The sequence below is a fragment of the Rutidosis leptorrhynchoides genome, chromosome 5 (genome assembly GCF_046630445.1).
Source record: "Rutidosis leptorrhynchoides isolate AG116_Rl617_1_P2 chromosome 5, CSIRO_AGI_Rlap_v1, whole genome shotgun sequence".
Classification (NCBI taxonomy): Eukaryota; Viridiplantae; Streptophyta; class Magnoliopsida; order Asterales; family Asteraceae; genus Rutidosis; species Rutidosis leptorrhynchoides.
The window spans coordinates 25,790,355-25,810,045 of NC_092337.1; the positions used below are offsets into that span (position 1 = coordinate 25,790,355).

Here is a 19,691-nt window from a genome sequence, read left to right on the forward strand (position 1 = left end):
AGATAGAGCAACGCCAACCAGGAGGACTATTACAGTCGCTACCTACACCGAAAGGACCATGGGAGAGTGTTTCCATGGACTTCATTACTTGCTTACCCAAATCGGAAGGGTGTGGGAGTATTATAGTCGTGGTAGACCGGTTTTCTAAGTATGGTACCTTCATAGCCGCATCATCCGAAGTTACCGCGGATGAAACCGCAAAACTATTTTTCAAGAATGTGGTGAAGTATTGGGGAATACCACATGTGATAGTAAGCAATCGAGATCCGAGGTTCATGGGGCGCTTTTGGACAGAGTTGTTCAAGATCATGGGAACGGACTTGAACTTCTCTACGAGTTTCCATCCCCAAACAGATGGACAAACGGAAAGGGTGAATGCGTTGTTAGAGCTCTATCTTCGACACTATGTAAGTGCTAATCAACATGATTGGGCCAAACTATTAGATATTGCCTAGTTCTCCTACAACATGCAAAGGAGTGAGTCCACGGGGAAGAGTCCTTTCGAATTGGTGACGGGGCATCAACCATTAACTCCAAATGCCTTAGCCGCTTCATATGATGGAAATAGTCTAGCAGCTTATAAGACGATGAAGGAATGGCACGAACAAGCGGACTTGGCACGAGCATCACTAGATAAAGCGGCCAAGAAAATGAAGAAGTGGGCGGACGAGAAAAGAAGACACGTCGAGTTCGACGTTGGGGATAAAGTAATGGTAAAGCTTCTACCGTAACAGTTCAAAACATTTAGGAAGGTGCACAAGGGACTAATCCGGAGATACGAAGGCCCCTTCCCGGTGATTGGACGTGTTGGAAAAGTGTCATATCGAGTTGAACTACCACCCAAGTTAAAGATCCATCCAGTATTCCTCGTAAGTTTTCTGAAACCTTATCATGGAGACGAGGAAGACCCAGAACGAGGAGTTTCCAAACGAGCACCAATGGCAGTTGCGACTTCGTTCGATCGTGAAGTGGAAGATATCTTGTTGCATCGAACTGTACGGAGACGAGGTGTGCCGAGCTATAGAGAATACCTAGTTAAGTGGCGTAACTTTCCCGATAGTGAAGCAAGCTGGGAAGCCGAAGACTTATTATGGCAGTTCACAGACAAAATCAAGAAGTATCACGAGGATCACACGACGAGGACGTCGCGAGCTTAGGTGGGGGAGAATGTCACAACCCAACAACTTTGTGGCCCAACCCACTAAGTTTATAATCCAAATCATGGAAGGCCCAAGAAGCATATGGAAGATATCTAGAATTCTCTCCTTGATTCTTTCATGGAATGGTATGGAAACTCCATAGATATTTCTAGGTCATGAAGTTTCTAGTACTTAGATCATAGCCATTGATTTAGTTTAATCATAGACATTCATTTTGATGTAAGAGTAGTATAAATAGGGGTGGCCTCATTTGGCACACCACACCTCAAATCTCAAACATTCTCTCTTGTAGAGCATTCTCAATCAATATAAGTATTTTCTTCAATTCCACTTGTTCTATAATATTTTCTCTTTTGGTTACTTGAATCATTTAAGGTCCGAGTAAGGCTGACTTAGTAGAGACTAAGTGCCGCACGTGAGTTTATCGAGATAAGTCCGTGACAATAAGCTGTTTACATCACATATAAATAAATACGAGTAACATAACATCTATCTATCTATATACTTATATAAAAAAGAGCGTGTTAAAACATAGTTGTCAATATGAGAGTAATTATAGGGAATGAAGACAAGTGAATTTTACACATGTTAAATCCTCAAATTTTCTAATTACAATTAATCTATAATTAACAAATAAATAAATAAATAAAACATTAACTGAAAAGAGGTTTAATAAAATAAATTGAATTAAAAAAATAAATACAAATATTGAATATGTAGATTAAAAATTGAACGTGTATACAGAAGAGTTTGTCAAACAAAAACTTATCTCACTTTTACTATAATTATGTAAACATCAACGATCTATCTTAGTCTAAATATGCTTTAAGTTGTGATCAATATAGTTTTGTTATGAATATGTAGTTATCGAAAACAACAAGTCGATCTATAACGGTTTTTTGAGCAGCCGTGGATCGCACGGGCTCATAATCTAGTAACTTAGTATAAAATTAAAGAAATAAAATATAAGACATTGTGATTGTGATTCCTACTAAAAGAAGAAAATTTTACTTTCACCTTCATTAAACTGCAACTATGTTCAACAATATCATCAACCCTCTACATATGCATCTCACCAACTAAAAAAGTAAAGTGCAATAATATCATTTCCTTCAAACAGTATAAAACTTGCAACAACTTTTAAACAACTTTCAATAACTACAAGGATGGCAGTGCAACCATCACCGGCGGAGCCATGGCGGCGTTTGCGGTTGTACCATTATCAGTCCAATTTGTTTCACCCCAATGCCAAAGCATACTCTCCCAAAAACAAAATTCCTCAAAACAAGTCTCCAAACGCGAATCTTTAATCTTAATCTTCCAATGCCCATCTGAAAAATTAGCTTTTTCAGCTTCTCGTCGGTCCCACTCCAATGCCGCCTTTTGCTTTGATCTAAGCAAACAATACTTATGAAGATTTTCAGGCATCGCATCATGAACCTTCCACCAACGCGCGTGCGCCATGTCACTAGCAAATTCTTGAATCTTACCCACATTCCAATTACAATCATAATCACGAAAACATAACCATGGTTTTAACCCTAGATAATGAAGAACATATAAAACAGGAGGATCAGATCCAAACAAACGCGTCTTCATTTCCTTCTTTTCTTCCTCATCGCCTTCCCAAAAATGCTTTAAGAAATTCATATGTTTAGGTATTCGATGCCACCAAGTAAAAATCTCATTTAAGTACCCTTGATCACCACCATTATATGATTCAATTTCATTAATATGATCCATTAACAACTTAAAAGTACAATTAGACGGTTCAACCACCATCACACCCGAATTAAACAATGTAGCATTGTTTCCGATTGCAGTTATTTCAGGCATTTCAAACAGGAAATCAATGTTTCTAAGTATGAGTAAATCAGCATCGATAAATATGATCTTGTCATAACCTGTTAACTGCCATAACCGAAACTTACTGTAGTTAAATTCATTGTATGCATCCTTTTCAGCTTTAGGGTTTCTGATTCTTTCTATTGTATAAACTTTCCAGCCTGCAGCTTCTAGGCCTTCCCTATGGTAATCACTTATGGTTTTATCAACAAGTATTACTAAGTCACGGGTCGACCCAGACATGCGGATGCTTTGGGCTGCTGTAATGGCCCCACATACATAAATTTGAGCTGAGTGGAGTATGGTTGCATAAGCTTCTCGTTTTGGGTTTCCCGAGTATCGATAATCTGTTGCAATATCAAATTAGTTCCTTATAAACAGTACCCAACCTAACCCATATGGACCCGTTAACCAACCTGACCCATTTGGACCTGTTTAAAAAACTGACCCGTTTGACCCATCACATATTTCGACCTAAAACCCGTTTGACCCGTTACAGAAACTGACCTAACCTGACCCGTTTGCCAGGTATACTGTTAAATACAGGCCGGGTGGACCCACCAATGCCTCTTGTACCACTATCTTTTAACTTGATAAATAACTTATATAATAGATAATAGATTTGAATATAAATGGGTAAACGGTTAAGGTTTGTACTCAAGATTGTACGCAAACAGGGTTATCTTGTGACCGTTCCCGTCACATACTTCACCTGGCCCATTATAACCCATTATCGAACCTGCCCATGTTGGGTCATATAGGATTGACTAGTATCACTATTTACAAGCTAGTAATACTAGAACATACGAATTTTAGCAAGGCATGAAGATATAGAAGAAAAATGTGTATCAAGAACTAACCTTTAGCCTTAAGAGGAACTGAAAGTTCACACGACCCAACAGGAAGATTCACTTTCTCCCTAAGCTTATTAAGGTCGGGTTCATATAGCCAAATATTACCTCGACTTACAACAAGCTCTTTGCACGTAAAAAGATTCGGTATAGGAAAACAGTCGGTCAATAAAAGCACTCGTACTGTATGATACCCTTTAGATTTAGCTGCAAGTCTAGCAACTGCAAGTTGCAAGTGCAAACGGGAAACATTTCTTGACCAGTCACGTGTCTTTAAACATGGAAGTTTAACTGCTATAAAATCAATTCTGGGTGTTCGGGGAGGTTTAATAGAGGGTAAATTAGGACATTTAGGTACATGAAAATCTTCTTCTTCATCGATCCATTCAGGATATAAATCTTCCCAAGTAATGTTTTTTGCAACAGAATCAAGGCGTAAGGAAATATGTTCTGCATCTGGTATCATCTTCTTCCATTGGCTGATTTCATTTTCATTAAAGTTTAATAGACCTACTCCTTTGTACTCATTTGTGTCTGGAAGTTTCTGGATAATTCCAGATATATGGTTCCAATTAACTTTTAAATGTGATGTATAACGATCATCAAGTGTAAAAGATTCTTCATTTATCAATCTTTCTACTAAACTTTCCCTGTGTAAACATGAAACAAATCATTGTAACTCAAAGATCTATTTAGTTATGTAACAAATAATTCTGTATAAAACTATCAAACACTAAAGATGCATTTAAAAAATAACATACTGAGATGCTGAATGAGATGGACGTTCTGTATTATATACAGCTGGCGAGTGTAGGATCGTGAAAAATGCTCCGAGTATTATAATTACCAAAACAAGCTTTAATGTTGGAAATTTGCAGGTTCCATTTCTCTCCTGGTTAAAACTAAAATATGACTTGTCGCCATCTTTAAAGGTTCTACCTCCAAAAGACCTTCTTTTGCTTGTATCTTCACTGGAAAAATAAAAAATAATTCTAGATTAAAGAACATTTGAACAGTACCCTATTGATATAACTGAAAATTCCAAAATGTCCACATGTCATTTCTTTTATTAGGAATTACAAAGATATTTTTAAGGGAATTTTAGTTATAAGTCACCTTTACACATCTTTCACATTCTGGCTTGAATATACCAAAATGAATCAAAAATTAGGTTGTGATGGAATAGTTCAACAACCATGAAAGTATGAGTATATCAGTGAGTTCACATCACATGGTTCTCAATTCTACTATAAACTTAAAGGATGTGACTAAAAGTGTAAGAAGTCTTGAAATTTCAATACTAACTACATGTCAACTATAAACTGAAAGGTAATGGTACACATGTAGTTATTTTAAAGAGCATTGAAATCAGTTTTAAGTAGTCAGTATCTCAGTCTACTTAAACCTATCAAGGCAAAATTTGCTGCTTGAGTGGCAACAAAATACCATACCTAACTACTCATAATTGCATAATAGAATAGAGCAAAAACACTGTTGCAAAACCCAAATAAATATCGTCAAATTACTTGCTAAAACTTAGAGTAACTTCTAATATCTATTACTTTACATATACTTGTATAAAACCCTAAAAGAAAGCTTCTTTTTTACCTCAGATACTCAAAATAGATATAGAAATGAATATATTCCAAATGCTTAGATGCATATTCAATTCCGTTTCTGGTTATGTAAAAAAAATTGTTCACTTTGGATAAACAGTATAAATCTTGAATTATAAAATATAAAGTACTTGTAATTTGAAAGCTAAAATCAACATAAGTCAACTTTTTTATGATAAATTCATGTTCATATGATGTCTAAAGTTGAAGAAAATTAACCCATCAAAAGTCAAAATTTAACTACCTACTAGCACAATCATATGTAGATCATAAAATAAAGCTACGCTATCATATTCAGTTGAGTAGAATATAGATACAGAAACGGCAACACATATAATATTCTCACAAGCATTTTCACAAACACCTAGTGGGCACACAATTCCAATCCAAAATTATACACATAACTGAAAGAAAGAGATCTACTTGGCTACTGAGAGACGATGTCTAGGCTCAATTGGAGTAGGTGATGCACCACCGGGTCCTCTCATACTAATCAAAACAGTTTCAACAGGGCTGCATCTGTGATCTGCTGAAATATGTATAATATGCAAGATGGAATGAAATTATAGATCATGTAAAATGTTATTTTACGCAAACAAGTACATCACATTTCATTTTGAGTTATGAATTGGGATCTTGAATTGAAATATAGCAAATTACAGTAACATTGATCCTTCTAACAAATGTAGTCTGCGTCTCCCTGCTTAGGAGTTGAAAAGTTTCTTACAGTTTTAAAATCGGTTAATTTCCAGTCAAAACAACACGACGGCCCAAAGTTAAATCTGAAAATATAATGAAGTAATACAATTAGGGATGGAAATGGATCTGATATGAATCGGGTGAAGCCATATTCATATCTATATCCATTTAGTTTTTATTCATCCATATCCATATCCATATCCATATTCATATCCATATCCATTTAATTTCAGGTCATCCATCCATATCCATATTCAATAGATTAAGCGGGTTAATGGATATCCACTGAATATTCAAATAATGTTATATTATTTTCTAATATGCGATGAAAAAAAAATTTAGTATATAATAAAAATAAATATAGCATGACATAATTAAAATCTATCCACAAGAAAGTGTAATCTTCGTCGAAGATCGAACACAATTTATTAAATTAAATTTACTATTAAATATAGATTACGAATAATTAATATCTAATTTGTATGTTTACTTTGTTAGATATATGTGTGTTTTATCATAATATATCATAGTTATTTGATTATAAGGTTGAAATCAAAATACAAATTTAACGGTAAATGAATTAGTAATAGTAAATACGTAAGCATATATTTATATTTATGTATTTGTATATGTATTTCGAGTGTAAATGGATATATCCATGGATGAAAATTTTCATCCATATCCGTATCTATATCCATTTAGGTTCATCCATATCCGTATCCATATCCATTTAAGTTCATCCATATCCATCACGAAGAGGGTGGATCGGGTGAATATCCATTGGATCGGGTTGCCATTGTCATCCCTAAATACAATCTTACACCAACCAACATAGAATTGCCTCTCCCTAGGACTTACATAATTGGCCTTCATGTGTAGGGATGGTCAAAAGACCCGTACCCGATAGGTAAACACGAAACCGACAGTTTTTGGCCGGGTTAGGGTCCGGGTATGAGGATGGTTTTAAATTTTTTCTCGGGTTCGGGTATGGAGATGGGTTTAGATACAAACCCGCACGACCCGAAGGGGATTTCAATTTCATATAAGCTACAATGATGTATTGTATTATTGTTCGATATTTATATATATTTATTTGGATTTAGTACTCAATTCAATATCATCATTGAAACATAAATTGAAATAAGTGAATGGTGAATGATAATGGCTAACAACGGGGATATTTGAAAACCCGATAACCCTAGAGTTATTAAGTGAATGGGGATCCCCGTTTACCCGTGTGGAAACCCGATAACCCAACGGTTAGTAAGTAAAAAATGGGAACCCGTCGGGTATGGGACCGGGTTTTCTAACAGGGTTCGGTATGGGATTACCTAAACCCGACTCAAGCCCGACCCAATACCATCCCTATTGTGACGATCGCTCCAAATCCATATGGACGAACACGTCATTTATTGATTTCATTGCGAGGTATTTGACCTCTATATGATACATTTTGTAAACATTGCATTCTTTTGAAAAGGCACACCATAAATGAATATTTAAATCAAAGGTTTTTGACATATGATGATTTCTACATATAGACAATCACCATGAATAATAGTTTACAACATTATTTCCGTTGACAATGCAGTCAAAATAAAATACATGGTGATGATTTGGTGAATGCAGCGTTTCCTTGAAAAATGTGTCATATAAGACTCCATGCACATAGCTTGTCTAACATCTAAACAAACAGCGGAAGACTTCTAGGAAACCTGAGAATAAACATGCTTCAAGTGTCAACACAAAGGTTGGTGAGTTCATAGTTTTAATATTACACATAATCCGTAAATCAATGTGGATTACAAAAGTTCAGTTGTTTTATTCAAAACGTTTATCATTATGTTTTAAATAAAAGGTGGATCACAAGATTTCAGTTGTTTCATCCGAAACGTTTATCAATCGGTTCTACAAAGTTGAGCACCCTGGTAACTAAACTTTAATGTTTATATAATTTGTACCCTTTGTATAATCATCTTAATAATACACGCAAACCAACGTGTACGCTTCTCAAATAGCATACGTCCGTTAAAAGGCTAGTGCTCTAGCTCGGACGGGGATATCAAGCCCTATGGATCCATATACTACTACTCGCGCCCACCAGTTCTTATAACTGGCAGTTACTAGTTACCAAAGCTAAGAGATTTTTGGTTCAAACTCAGTGTAGAATTTAGTATGTACTTGTATCCATTGTGTTTAAAATAAAGTGCATGTATTCTCAGCCCAAAAATATATATTGCAAAAGCAATTAAAAAGGGAGCAAATGAAACTCACGCATATAAATATTGTATATCGGTTAATAAAGCATTTGCATGTATTCTCAGCCCAAAAATGTAGGGAGTAAAAGGGATCATATGAAACTCACGCATATAAATATTGTATATCGGTTAATAAATCATTTGCATGTATTCTCAGCCCAAAAATGTAGAAAGTAAAAGGGATCTTATGAAACTCACACAAAATCAGTTTTAGTATTTGTATCCATTTAGTAAAACAGTTTATAAAACTGCGCATGTATTCTCAGCCCAAAAATATATGTAAAAAGGGATCAAATGAACTCACAGTTTAATATTGATATACAATATTGCAGGAAAGCACGTAGACGCATCGGAGATGATAAACACGAGGTTTGATTCACAAAAAAATACCCCCGAACATTACCCATAACCTCCTTGGCAATAACCCATAATTTCCTTAGCTCTAGCTTGCTCGAAAACTCATTTTGAAAATTACTTGGACAGCACTCCGTCGTAATATTTTATGTACATTATTATTTTTGTATCGCAAAAATAATAACACTAATAATAAAAATAATAAGATTAATAATAATCTTATTATTAATAATAATAATAATAATAATAATAATAATAATAATAATAATAATAATAATAAAATAAATAAATACGGAGTAAAAATAATATATATGTGTGTGTGATTTATCTGGCCAAAACTCGAGAATTTATAGCACTTGGCCTGAAATCTGGAGTCATGCGACTCGCATGGAAATGGCCTTCTGGCCATGCGACTCGCATGAGGACCAGAGACAGCTCACATTGTTTTGTAATTTAGCTCGTCGACATAATTAAATATTAATATAATATATATAATTTAAATAATTAATTATATATTATATTAAATTCACGTGCATAGTTGACTTGTAATTTTTGTTCCGATAAGTCGTACGTCATCACTCGACTTATGTCCCGGTTCTGGTTTTTCGAATGTCCTTTCGTACGCTGAGAAAACTTGCATTTTACGTTTCGTGACACGTACCTTTGTCAAAATATAGCCTTAAGTTATCCATTAACTATACCACTCATAGTATATCTTAAACTTTCGAGTATTTTGGTCATTTACTTCTATAAATCATCATCTCGTTATTTGCTAAAAATACATTTTAAAATAGTGTTTTACTGTAGCAAAGTTACTGTAGCAAAGTTAAATTTTACTGTAGCAATTCACTGTAGCAAAGTCAATTTCACTGTAGCAAATAGTGATTTTCGAAAACACTGTAGCATTTTGAGTAATGTGGCAATTTGAAAACACTGTAGCAAATTAGTGTTTAACTGGTTCATCTTAAACGCTTTAGTTAACTTATCTAAATATCAATTGAATTAATAAACGAATGTTACTATCGTTTATTATATATATGTATATATCTTTTTAATATACCTAAATCAGTTTTTAAATACACATTGGACGTTATTTATAAATAAATTTTAATAATAAATATTTAAATTTATCATATACATTAAAATAGATATTTAAACCAATAAGTTTAATGTACGGTATCAAACAATTAATACATTGTTACCTTTTCATGTTATAGTATATATGTATCTTTTTACATATAATTGTTCGCGAATCGTCGAAAACAACCGAAGGTATTTAAATATATAAAAGTAATTCAAAAATTTTGAGATTCAGTTTTACAGACTTTGCTTATCGTGTCGGAAATGTTAATCATACAAAGATTAAGTTTAAATTTAGTCGAAAATTCTGGGTCATCACACCTATTCATGTGACAATATCTCACTAGGCCATTCAATAAAACCAGGCCCATGGTTGTTCGAAAACATCGAATACCAATCTATTATTACTCAAACTAGGTCTAATTAAATATATACCGTGTTTGGGTGAAATAAGCTAAAGTTGGAGTTAGTGGCCGGAGCTAGTAGTTGTAGTTTATATTTGAAGTTGGAAGTTAAAGCTAATTTCTGAAGCTGAAAGTTAAAGCTTATTATTTTTTATAACGGTTTAATAAAGTAGTTGAAGTATGAGCTTATCGTTGTGAATTGACCAAAGGATAACAAAATATATATTAAATAGTTATACAAAACGTAGTTATATCATTTAACATTTCATAAGTTAGGAGTATATTTTATAAGTCAATTGTGAAAAACTTATTATTAAGCCATATTTTTCTTCCATAAGCTTTATTTTTAACAACTGCCAAACAAAGTTTAAAACTTAGTAGCTTATTTATCAATATATAAAAGGTATGTGAGCCTTTGCTCGTGATTTACAAAGTGATATATTTCTCAGCCGCAAGGTGTTGGTGCATTGGTGGTGATCTGACTTCCACATAAGGGAGGTCATGGGTTCCACTCCTATGTGGTGCAAAAATATTTTCAACGTGGTTACCCGCTCATTTTATGGGCTTTGGAGGTTTCGGACGTCTATGTGTTTGAGCCTCACCCGAGGGATTTCACCGCACGCGATGCTCGTATGGATTCGTCGTAGGGTTTTCTCTTGTGGGGCAGTAGGACTATAATGGATCGTCCAGAGAAATGATCATGGGTTCCTACATCGCGTTCGGACTTCCGTCAGTGACTCTAACCGCCATCAAAAACAAGTGATATATTTAACTTCAATTTTACTCTTCGTTTTTTCATAGCAACTGCTTATTTTAATTAACGTTTGTATAGTCAGGTTCACAAATTTATACATTTGGTGTGTTTGTGACACTCAGTTACGATCCACTGCTTTTTTCTCAAGCCATTTGCGTGTGTTTTGTGACGGTGAATTTTAGTGTGTTTGAGAGAAGAGTGGGTGGTGTTATGAAGGGGATGCATTTTTACCCATTCTTGTTTGATTTGTCCACGTAGTGTAATTTGATGATTTTGTTTCTTTGGCTTATTTGGTTATCCTAACTTTTCTTGTTTATTTATCATCCATCTAATTTAGGTGACAATGATTATCATTAACATCCGGAGTTAAGGGTTAAAAATTTGTTACTTTTATTTGTATTATTGAATTTGATAAATCTATCATAATAATTAGTATTGAAATACTTTTTTTTTTTTTTTTTATGAACAGCAAATTTCATTAAGGTTTTCAGCAAAAAATAAGATAAATCAAAAACAATTTACAATGACTTTATAAGTCAATTATTCCAACTAATAATTAGCAATGAAATACTTGCTCTAAAGAGACTCAATCCACTTATAACATTCAATTTGATAAATCTATCATAATAATTATGCATTGAAACACTTGCTCTAAAGACACTCAATGCTTCTGTGTCTAGGGTGCCACATCTTATCACTTGAAACTCCATTTTTACAGCTTATGGAGACATACCAACCACATTCATTACATTTTATACCACATCCAAGGACAAGTCCGAGGATGGCGGAACCAAGATATGGGCGTCAAATGGCCGAGGATGGTGTAGCCAAGACATGGACTAACACACAAAAACAGATATGATATCGGATGTAGAAAAGGTGGGTTGCTTGTTAAATAGATTAGATATTAATTCATAAAAATAATTGAGTTTATGTACACTGCAGCACAATACAGATAAAAAGCCGAATTCAATCTGAACCCTTTACATTTTAAATCACAATAGAACCGCAAATCAAAAATTGAAAACCGGAAATAAAAATGTGGGAAAGAGATTTGCCTTGATGTAGTGAAGCCTGGGAAGAGCATCTAGGTGTTACCGTTATGTCATTAAAACTTCAATACTGGGCCCGGTGCCGGTATTAGAGATTCAGCTGACCGCCTGGCAGCCAGGGAAGAGACTGACGACTTGTCTGATCCACGTACATTATATCTTTCATACACTTTTTCACGATTTTCTGACCACCATGTCTCCGCTTGATGCTCCCCAAACCTCCTACGGCTGCAGATATACATACATAAGTTAATAATCTATCTGCCTTGTACGACTCTAGACTTCAATATATGAAGAGTTGTTTCACATCTCTTTGTTCACTTATATTATTATTACCAGTTTGTTTCATTTTCTTATTCATTATCATTGTTAACATATAATTGCCGGGTCCTATGGTCTAATAAGATAAGATGGGATTATCTAACGTGTGCCCTAAGAGCATATGAGCATATGATAAGAATATTATTACATCTTAGATTCAAATAACCAACAATAACCCCAAAAACTAGTTTTCTTTTTTCCTTGAATTTTCAATATCTTCCCTTATTTTGAATTGTTAAGCATTAATTTAGTGTAAATCGATAAAGGGTAGATTTGGAACAAATATGTATGTTATACACTTATACAATCCCTAATAAGATACTGTAACCGATGGGACGTGATCTACTGACATGTATCAGGGTTGCAGAATTCGTAATTACTCGACGAGTACTTGATTTTTGCAACTCGGGGAGTATCGACGAGTATTCGGTCAAACTTGGCCAAAAATCAGGATTACTTCAAAAATCGGTCAAAGGTCAAACTTGGTCAGCATCCAAGTGCTCCCCGAGTTGCCGAGTACTCCCTAAAAAGATCCTAAAATCCTGACCTAGCAATATTTGCAACCTTACATGTATGTGAGGGAAGATGGTAGAGTATATGATTTTCAGCATGATGGTTATAATCTAGATTCCTTCTAACTAATAGTTCAAACTGCAACTTCTATGGGAATATTAAAATGATACATAAACATGCTGAAAGTGTCATTCCATGCACTGGGAGTATAGTCAGATACCAGTAGGAAATTAATTAATTTCTTATAGTAATTCCAAAAATAAAGAAATAATACCTGAAGCGCACTCTTTTGAGATCTCTAGTTCCATCACGAAGAGCCACGAGTGTAATATAAACACCAGGCTCATACTGTTCAATCCATTCAGCCTCAACTTGATCAGGGGCATCATACGTATTATTACTATTGGATGTCGGAGTTCTCGGTCTGAACCCGTTGTTCCCTCCTTCTTGTAATGACACATTATCCGACAAATACTTGCTTCCCTGTGTTAGTTCACCGTCATTAAAAGATCTGGCATCTGAGTAACCCTCATTCCCGTTAGATATCTTCATTGGTTCCTTCGTTTCAGTAGGGCCCATTGTTTCATTTATAGAAGTTGACGATGGATCCATTGGAGAGATCGGATAAGAATTGACTAGGTTAGATGTCTTCGACTGATTATCTCTATTTGTATCACAATTGGATTCAAGACCATCTGGAATTTTGATGCTGTCAACATCATAGGACCCGGGAGGTAATCTCTCTGCCATATCCTTAAGCTGCAATGTATAACCAAAACCCTAATTATTATATACAAGATAATAATAACTTAATAAGTATATGACATTCAATTAATCTTGAAAAGAATATATACCTGTCCTGTAAGAGATTTAATCACATCCTTAGCAGCTTTACATTTAAAAGATTCATCTGCAGCCAATGCCATTGATTCCTGGGCTTGCTTTCTTGCTTTTTTAAGCTCGGTTTCTTGAACTTCATATTGATGTCTAAGGATATCAATCTAAACAAAATATAGAAAACCTCACCACTATATAACATCTAAAAACAAAACATCGTACCTAGAGGGGCCAATTTCGAGCATTTAGTTATTAATGTGTCAATAAAGGGTATGTTTTTTCTCTGTCAGGTTACACGAGCAAAGAAAGTAAACTTAAAATAGAACAGGTCAAAAGTCTCAAATCACCAAAATGTATCTAGCACATAAGGCCATAAGAGTCAATCTATTTAAAAAACTTATTGACACATAATTTAAACCCAACCTGCCCCGTGCATTTTACCACCTTGAATCATATGCTTTTAAAATCACGAGATCTACCTGTCCACGTAGTTTAAGAACTTCTTGATTCAAGAGATCGTTTGTTTTCTTTAGACTATCAGCAACGTTTTTAGAGAACGAAAGTCCTGTTGTTGTAGGAATTGGTGTGGCCGAACGTGGAGGACTTGATTTTCTCGAAAAAGGCGATACTGACCTGGAACTAACACCAGACTGAGTTACAATTGGTTTTGGAACCGCATAACGAAAATCACCACCAGTAGCCAACACAATATCTTTAAGCTGCAACAACGAACTCGCTTGTGGGGCCCGAAAGGTGTCACCTTTCTTGCCTTGTCTAGCTGCTTTATTATCCAGTAACTTAATTAAATCTTGATTTGATGGAAGTCCCAATTTTGCTAACCTCATTTCGGCTTTATCTAATTTATCTTTATTTTCACCCGAAAGCCGAGGCATGACATTTCGTCTGTTGCTAACACTAGCTTCAGCCAGTTTATTTAACTTAACAAAGCACGAATCACACACACGGTGCGGTTTGCTCGGATTGGGTGCTAAAGCCGCTCGTAATGCTTTTTTTGAACTACACGAATGGCAATGCACGAGTCCACAGTTATAGCAGTTGTGCCTTTTTCGAGTGAACCCAAAAGCTTGTCTACAAGATGCGCATTGAGATTGCTCAGTACCTGAAACCCATTTGTGTAGACATATTGCTGATGTGTAATTAGACCCACAAGATATATATTTAACATGGCGGTCCTTTAAAGATTCAACTAAAGTTGGTGTTTTTCGGTCTTCAATATCTCCATGCCCCAATCGCCCATTAGCCCCTTTTCCCCATGTAAAGACTTCATTTTTAGAAGTCAAAACCGCCACATGGTAGGCCCCACATGCAATCTCTTCAACGGGCTCACCGGTTAGTTTGTCTTCTACTAAACAAGGTAGCTTCCCGTCACATTGTGGGTTCCCAAGTTGACCGTATACGGTGCTACCCATGGTAAAAACCTGTTTTGATGTGGTCAACCCTACGGTCAAACTATGCCCACATGAAACCTTGTGAAAATTGTAATCGATAAGTGACGGGACACACGTGGGTTTGAGCCGAGGCTCTCGGTCTCCATGACCGAGCCGACTTTTATCCCCGTCACCCCAAGTGAATAATTTTCCCGACGAAATTCCCGAACTTGACCGTGTTACAATTACTTCAACTACAGCGGCTGTATGCCATACGCCACACGCAACAGAGATAGTTCTTAACCCTAACAAAGACTCAACCTCTCGTGGGGTCCACACATTTTCCCGGTCTCCATGACCTAATACACCAAATGTCCCATCACCGAATGTAAAAAGTTGACCCATTGATGTTATCAAAGCCGTATGCCATGGGCCACACGTTACTGATGCAACTTTAAGTCCCCCGAGCGGGTCACCGATTCTTTTAGGTATCCAATGACTTACGTTTGTACCGTGTCCAAGAAGCCCGGCATTATGGGTCCCGTCTCCCCATGTGTAAAGCTCGCCCGACATCGTGACAGCACAAGTATGGAACTCACCACATGCAACGATATCGACATTACAAACAGCTAAGGACTCAACTAAACGAGGTTGAGTCATGTCATTTTCAAACCCGTGCCCAAGTCGCCCGCCCGATTCCTCGCCCCATGTAAATACTTCACCTTGTCGGGTCACAAGTGCAGCATGTCTCACTCCACATGCTATATGATTTACATCCAAAACCAGATTGGATTCTAATGGTTTAGGTAGAAGTACATCGGCTCTCGTGATTGGAGGGTTAAGGTTTGCATCGGGGCCCAATTTGACAATATTATCACAGATTACTTCGCCCCATATATACACGTCTCCTAAAGCATCAGTGTCATCTTGGCCTGACCCGTGACTTGAAGTGCTAGGTTGACTAGAAACACTAACCCGAAAAGCATCAGAACCAAATCCTTTGACTTGCGTATTTGCTTGGTCAAAAGACGCATTTGACTTTTCAAAACTTGAAGGATTTTCTGGACGATAATTCATGGGGGAAGTATTTGAATTTGAACTAATGGAAGCTTCTGGAGAACTATGCTCGGGTGGAGCACTAACAGAACCGTCACTTGCGCTGGTTGATGTTAAATCTTTGTTATCCTGCACGTAATTGGTCAATTCATACTAAAAAGAATTAAAAAAAAATCATACTGCATATGGTCTAGCAAGAAAGTAAACTAATTATGATAAGAGAACTTATTAAAACCAAACATTTATATTTTACATCTAAATATTTAGTTATTGGATTTGAATTGATCATGGTTATATAGTTACATACAAACTCCAATGGCTATGAACGTTTCCCTAGTTCAATAAGGATTTAAAACCCGAGATGTTAACTTTCCATATTTACATTAGCTAAAAATTATTATGTTCTATCTATATCGGTCAACTTACTTCAGCATAAAGGCCCCCTTCACTCAATCCATCAATTTTGGAACGCCCTCCTTGTCCAGATAAAATTAGGGCTTTGAGGCCTGTTATCCACAATTCAGCCTCAACTTTGTCCTTGCAGATCTAGCAATTAATAGAAGTATGAGAAAATACTTGCATATAAAGAACATGGCTAATAAAAATCATTAGTTACCAAATCAAGAGATCGTTTTCCGTTGTTATATATCAGAGAAAATGAAAGATAGTCTTTTTCAGGACGAAGAAAACGTCGGAAGACAGCCTAGTAGCACGTTCAGAAGAAAAGTATTATACGGAAGATTTCATTTAGTGAAATAATTATAATAATAGAAAAAAAAAATTACAAACAAATGAAAACTCAGAGAATATTTGGAGATTTTAAATGCTTACGGTTCTTTGTCCAGGAATTATTCTAGAGACCAAGGCTAATTTCAAGCTCCTATCACCACTACTGGAAATCCAAATTAAAGACGATTCATCCTGTGCGGTTTCATAAACAAAATTAAATATTGTTCATGCTCCTACGTGCATATTATAACAGAGGTAATATGGTGTATCATATATAAAGTTAGCATTTGCTGGTTCTGAGCGGATGTTTTTCAACACAGATCGAGTTACAAGCAGCAAAGTGAGACGAGGAATTAAAAAAAGAAATTTACAAGCCAAATTCATTTATTAGAACAAGCTTGATAACTCACATGAGAAAGTCTAAAAGAACAAAATTTCGGCTTTCCCTTGCGACCATATTTAAGTAATTGTGCGCCCTTCTTCAGAGCAATTAAAGCCTGCAAAAGGCAAGATGGTAGCATTTAACAACAATCAAAATGCTATTCCAGTATATATATATATATATATATATATATATATATATATATATATATATATATATATATATATATATATATATATATATATATATATGTATATATATATATGTACGCACATAAAACATTCAGAAACAGGGGCGTCTTAGAGGGTGTGCGAGTGGGGTAATCGCACAGGGCCCAAAATTTTGAAAGGGTCCAAAATTTTGAAAAACAAGTCGTTTTATAAAACGGGATAAAAACTGGGGCGTGTGATCACTAATTTGTATTAAACGGACACGGAAATTGAGGCATTTAATAAAACGTGATGATGAGGATGTTGAAAAATTTAATTTTTATGAGGGCCCATTTTATATCTCGCACGGGGCCTTCCAAAGTAATGAGACGGCCCTGTTCAGAAATACGAAGTTTTCATATATGTGTCATTAAATGATATATATATATATATATATATATATATATATATATATATATATATATATATATATATATATGTTAAAGTACAACTTAATAACATCCAAAAAAAATACAAAACTGTTAGTAAATTATTCGCACTTAGAAAATGTTCGCTATAATTGAAATGAACCTAAGACCTCATAATTTGTGCCCTAACCAAAACAAAGGGATTGCAGCTTGTGCTATTGAGTCTACATAATAGTTCAAGATCTATTCATAAATACATACACAGTATAACTTATAAATTTGTAAGAAGATATAATAACCTTAGTAACAAATTAATGAAGCTATGTATAACCAATACATATATATATATATATATATATATATATATATATATATATATATATATATATATATATATATATTGCATTGTATCTACCTGCTCAATGTCACGGTCAGGGTTACCGTAACTAACAGGATCTGCCATTCCATGTGATAGATTCACCACACCACCACCGGATTTTAGAGTAATCTCCGGTCATTATCAACGGCGATCACACTTTGTCGTTTGTATACTACCATCAACCTCTCAATTTACATCAAACTCCAAAACCCTAATATTCTCAAAACACCAAATTCTCTTACAATAATCGATAATCGACCGTTAAAATCGTAGGTATCACCAAAATTGTCACTCAGATCTACAAGCCGTTGTCAAAAATCGGTTTTCGTTTGAATAGTTTGAGTCGTTGTTTGACTGTGGATGAGAAATAGGGAATAGCGAGGTGTTTGTTGACTGTTTACTGTTTATGTTTGACCGGTGAATGTGGTGATCAACGGAGAAGATTAACGGCGGTGCTGACGTGTACGGCGAACAAAGATGAAATCGGAATGCAGAAAATGAGTAACTAGAGTTAAATATTTTGGCTGAATTAGAGAATTTTTAGGAGTTTTGGCGGAGTAAATGTAATAACGTTGTTCTTTGTTTTTAAGGATTTTTATTTTTATTTTTATACTGTTTGATATTCATATTTGATACGACTATTTAATATTTAATATTTTTAATATTTATACTCCCTCTCTCAATTTAATAGACAAAATTTCTATTCTGGAATATCTCAAGTTCCCAACTCCACTTCGTATTTCAATTAATAGGGAAGAGTTTGAGTTTACTGTAGAGAAAAGATATTTTATTAATAAATAATGAAGTTATTGAAAGGGGCATGATTCTCACACACACTTTTTTGATCCTCACACACCAATTGAGTATTATTAAAAGAGTAAAAGGTTAAAATAGGTGTGTGAGGATCAAAAAAGTGTGTGTGAGAATCATCCCCCTTATTGAAATTTCTTAAAATTGAGTATTTTTTTGTGAATGGAGTATAATATAGATAGAATATAGAATAGAATATATCTATTTGACAATAGAGTTTATTTTTGCTTATTTATTAAAATTAAAAATAATTATTAAATTTAATTAGTTTATTAATGTAGTAATAGCTTCAAGTTCTATTATCATTTCTGAAATGTCCCGTTCATATTGATTATAAACGTTTCATATTAATTGATTTCGTCGCGAGGTTTTGACCTCTATATAAGACGTTTTTCAAAGACTGCATTCATTTTTAAAACAACCATAACCTTTATTTTATCGATAAAGGTTTAAAAGCATTACGTAGATTATCAAATAATGATAATCTAAAATATACCGTTTACACACGACCATTACATAATGGTTTACAATAAGAATATATTACATCAAAAATAAGTTTCTTGAATGCAGTTTTTACATAATATCATACAAGTATGGACTCCAAATCTTGTCCTTATTTTAGTATG

At 34.8% G+C, this 19,691-nt stretch overlaps 2 protein-coding genes across 3 annotated transcripts; both read right to left on the reverse strand.

The window, feature by feature from the left end:
• Positions 1 to 2,179: 2,179 nt before the first annotated feature.
• Positions 2,180 to 6,165, reverse strand: LOC139847174 (putative UDP-glucuronate:xylan alpha-glucuronosyltransferase 3). Of its 2 annotated transcripts, XM_071836793.1 has the most exons (5): positions 6,133 to 6,151; positions 5,896 to 6,001; positions 4,618 to 4,827; positions 3,866 to 4,506; positions 2,180 to 3,352 (listed from the first exon to the last, which is right to left on the reverse strand). In XM_071836793.1, exons 2-5 carry the CDS (start codon positions 5,958 to 5,960, stop codon positions 2,319 to 2,321), a joined length of 1,950 nt encoding a protein of 649 aa, XP_071692894.1. In that variant the 5' UTR covers positions 5,961 to 6,001; positions 6,133 to 6,151; the 3' UTR covers positions 2,180 to 2,318. The 2 variants fall into 2 exon arrangements, with proteins under 2 accessions (XP_071692894.1, XP_071692893.1); XM_071836792.1 differs by having other exon boundaries at positions 5,896 to 6,165.
• A 5,709-nt stretch (positions 6,166 to 11,874) lies between these two features.
• On the reverse strand, positions 11,875 to 18,837 carry LOC139850445 (PH, RCC1 and FYVE domains-containing protein 1-like). The gene is made up of 9 exons (XM_071840019.1): positions 18,292 to 18,837; positions 17,328 to 17,414; positions 17,020 to 17,109; positions 16,805 to 16,891; positions 16,615 to 16,734; positions 14,224 to 16,317; positions 13,762 to 13,908; positions 13,182 to 13,666; positions 11,875 to 12,301 (listed from the first exon to the last, which is right to left on the reverse strand). Exons 1-9 carry the CDS (start codon positions 18,337 to 18,339, stop codon positions 12,130 to 12,132), a joined length of 3,330 nt encoding a protein of 1,109 aa, XP_071696120.1. The 5' UTR covers positions 18,340 to 18,837; the 3' UTR covers positions 11,875 to 12,129.
• Positions 18,838 to 19,691: the final 854 nt, after the last annotated feature.

Bases quoted from the DNA above. Each gene is read 5' to 3' on its own strand.
- LOC139847174 (XM_071836792.1), bottom strand. From the start codon at position 5,960: ATGAGAGGACCCGGTGGTGCATCACCTACTCCAATTGAGCCTAGACAT. The intron at 4,828-5,895 runs GTAGATCTCTTT...TTATTTTTCCAG, and splicing joins CATCGTCTCTCAGTAGCCAA to TGAAGATACAAGCAAAAGAA. The intron at 4,507-4,617 runs GTATGTTATTTT...ATGTTTACACAG, and splicing joins CCATCTCATTCAGCATCTCA to GGAAAGTTTAGTAGAAAGAT.
- LOC139850445 (XM_071840019.1), bottom strand. From the start codon at position 18,339: ATGGCAGATCCTGTTAGTTACGGTAACCCTGACCGTGACATTGAGCAG. The intron at 13,909-14,223 runs GTAGATCTCGTG...TATTTTGTTTAG, and splicing joins TTCTTAAACTACGTGGACAG to ATTGATATCCTTAGACATCA. The intron at 13,667-13,761 runs GTATATATTCTT...TATACATTGCAG, and splicing joins TTAAATCTCTTACAGGACAG to CTTAAGGATATGGCAGAGAG.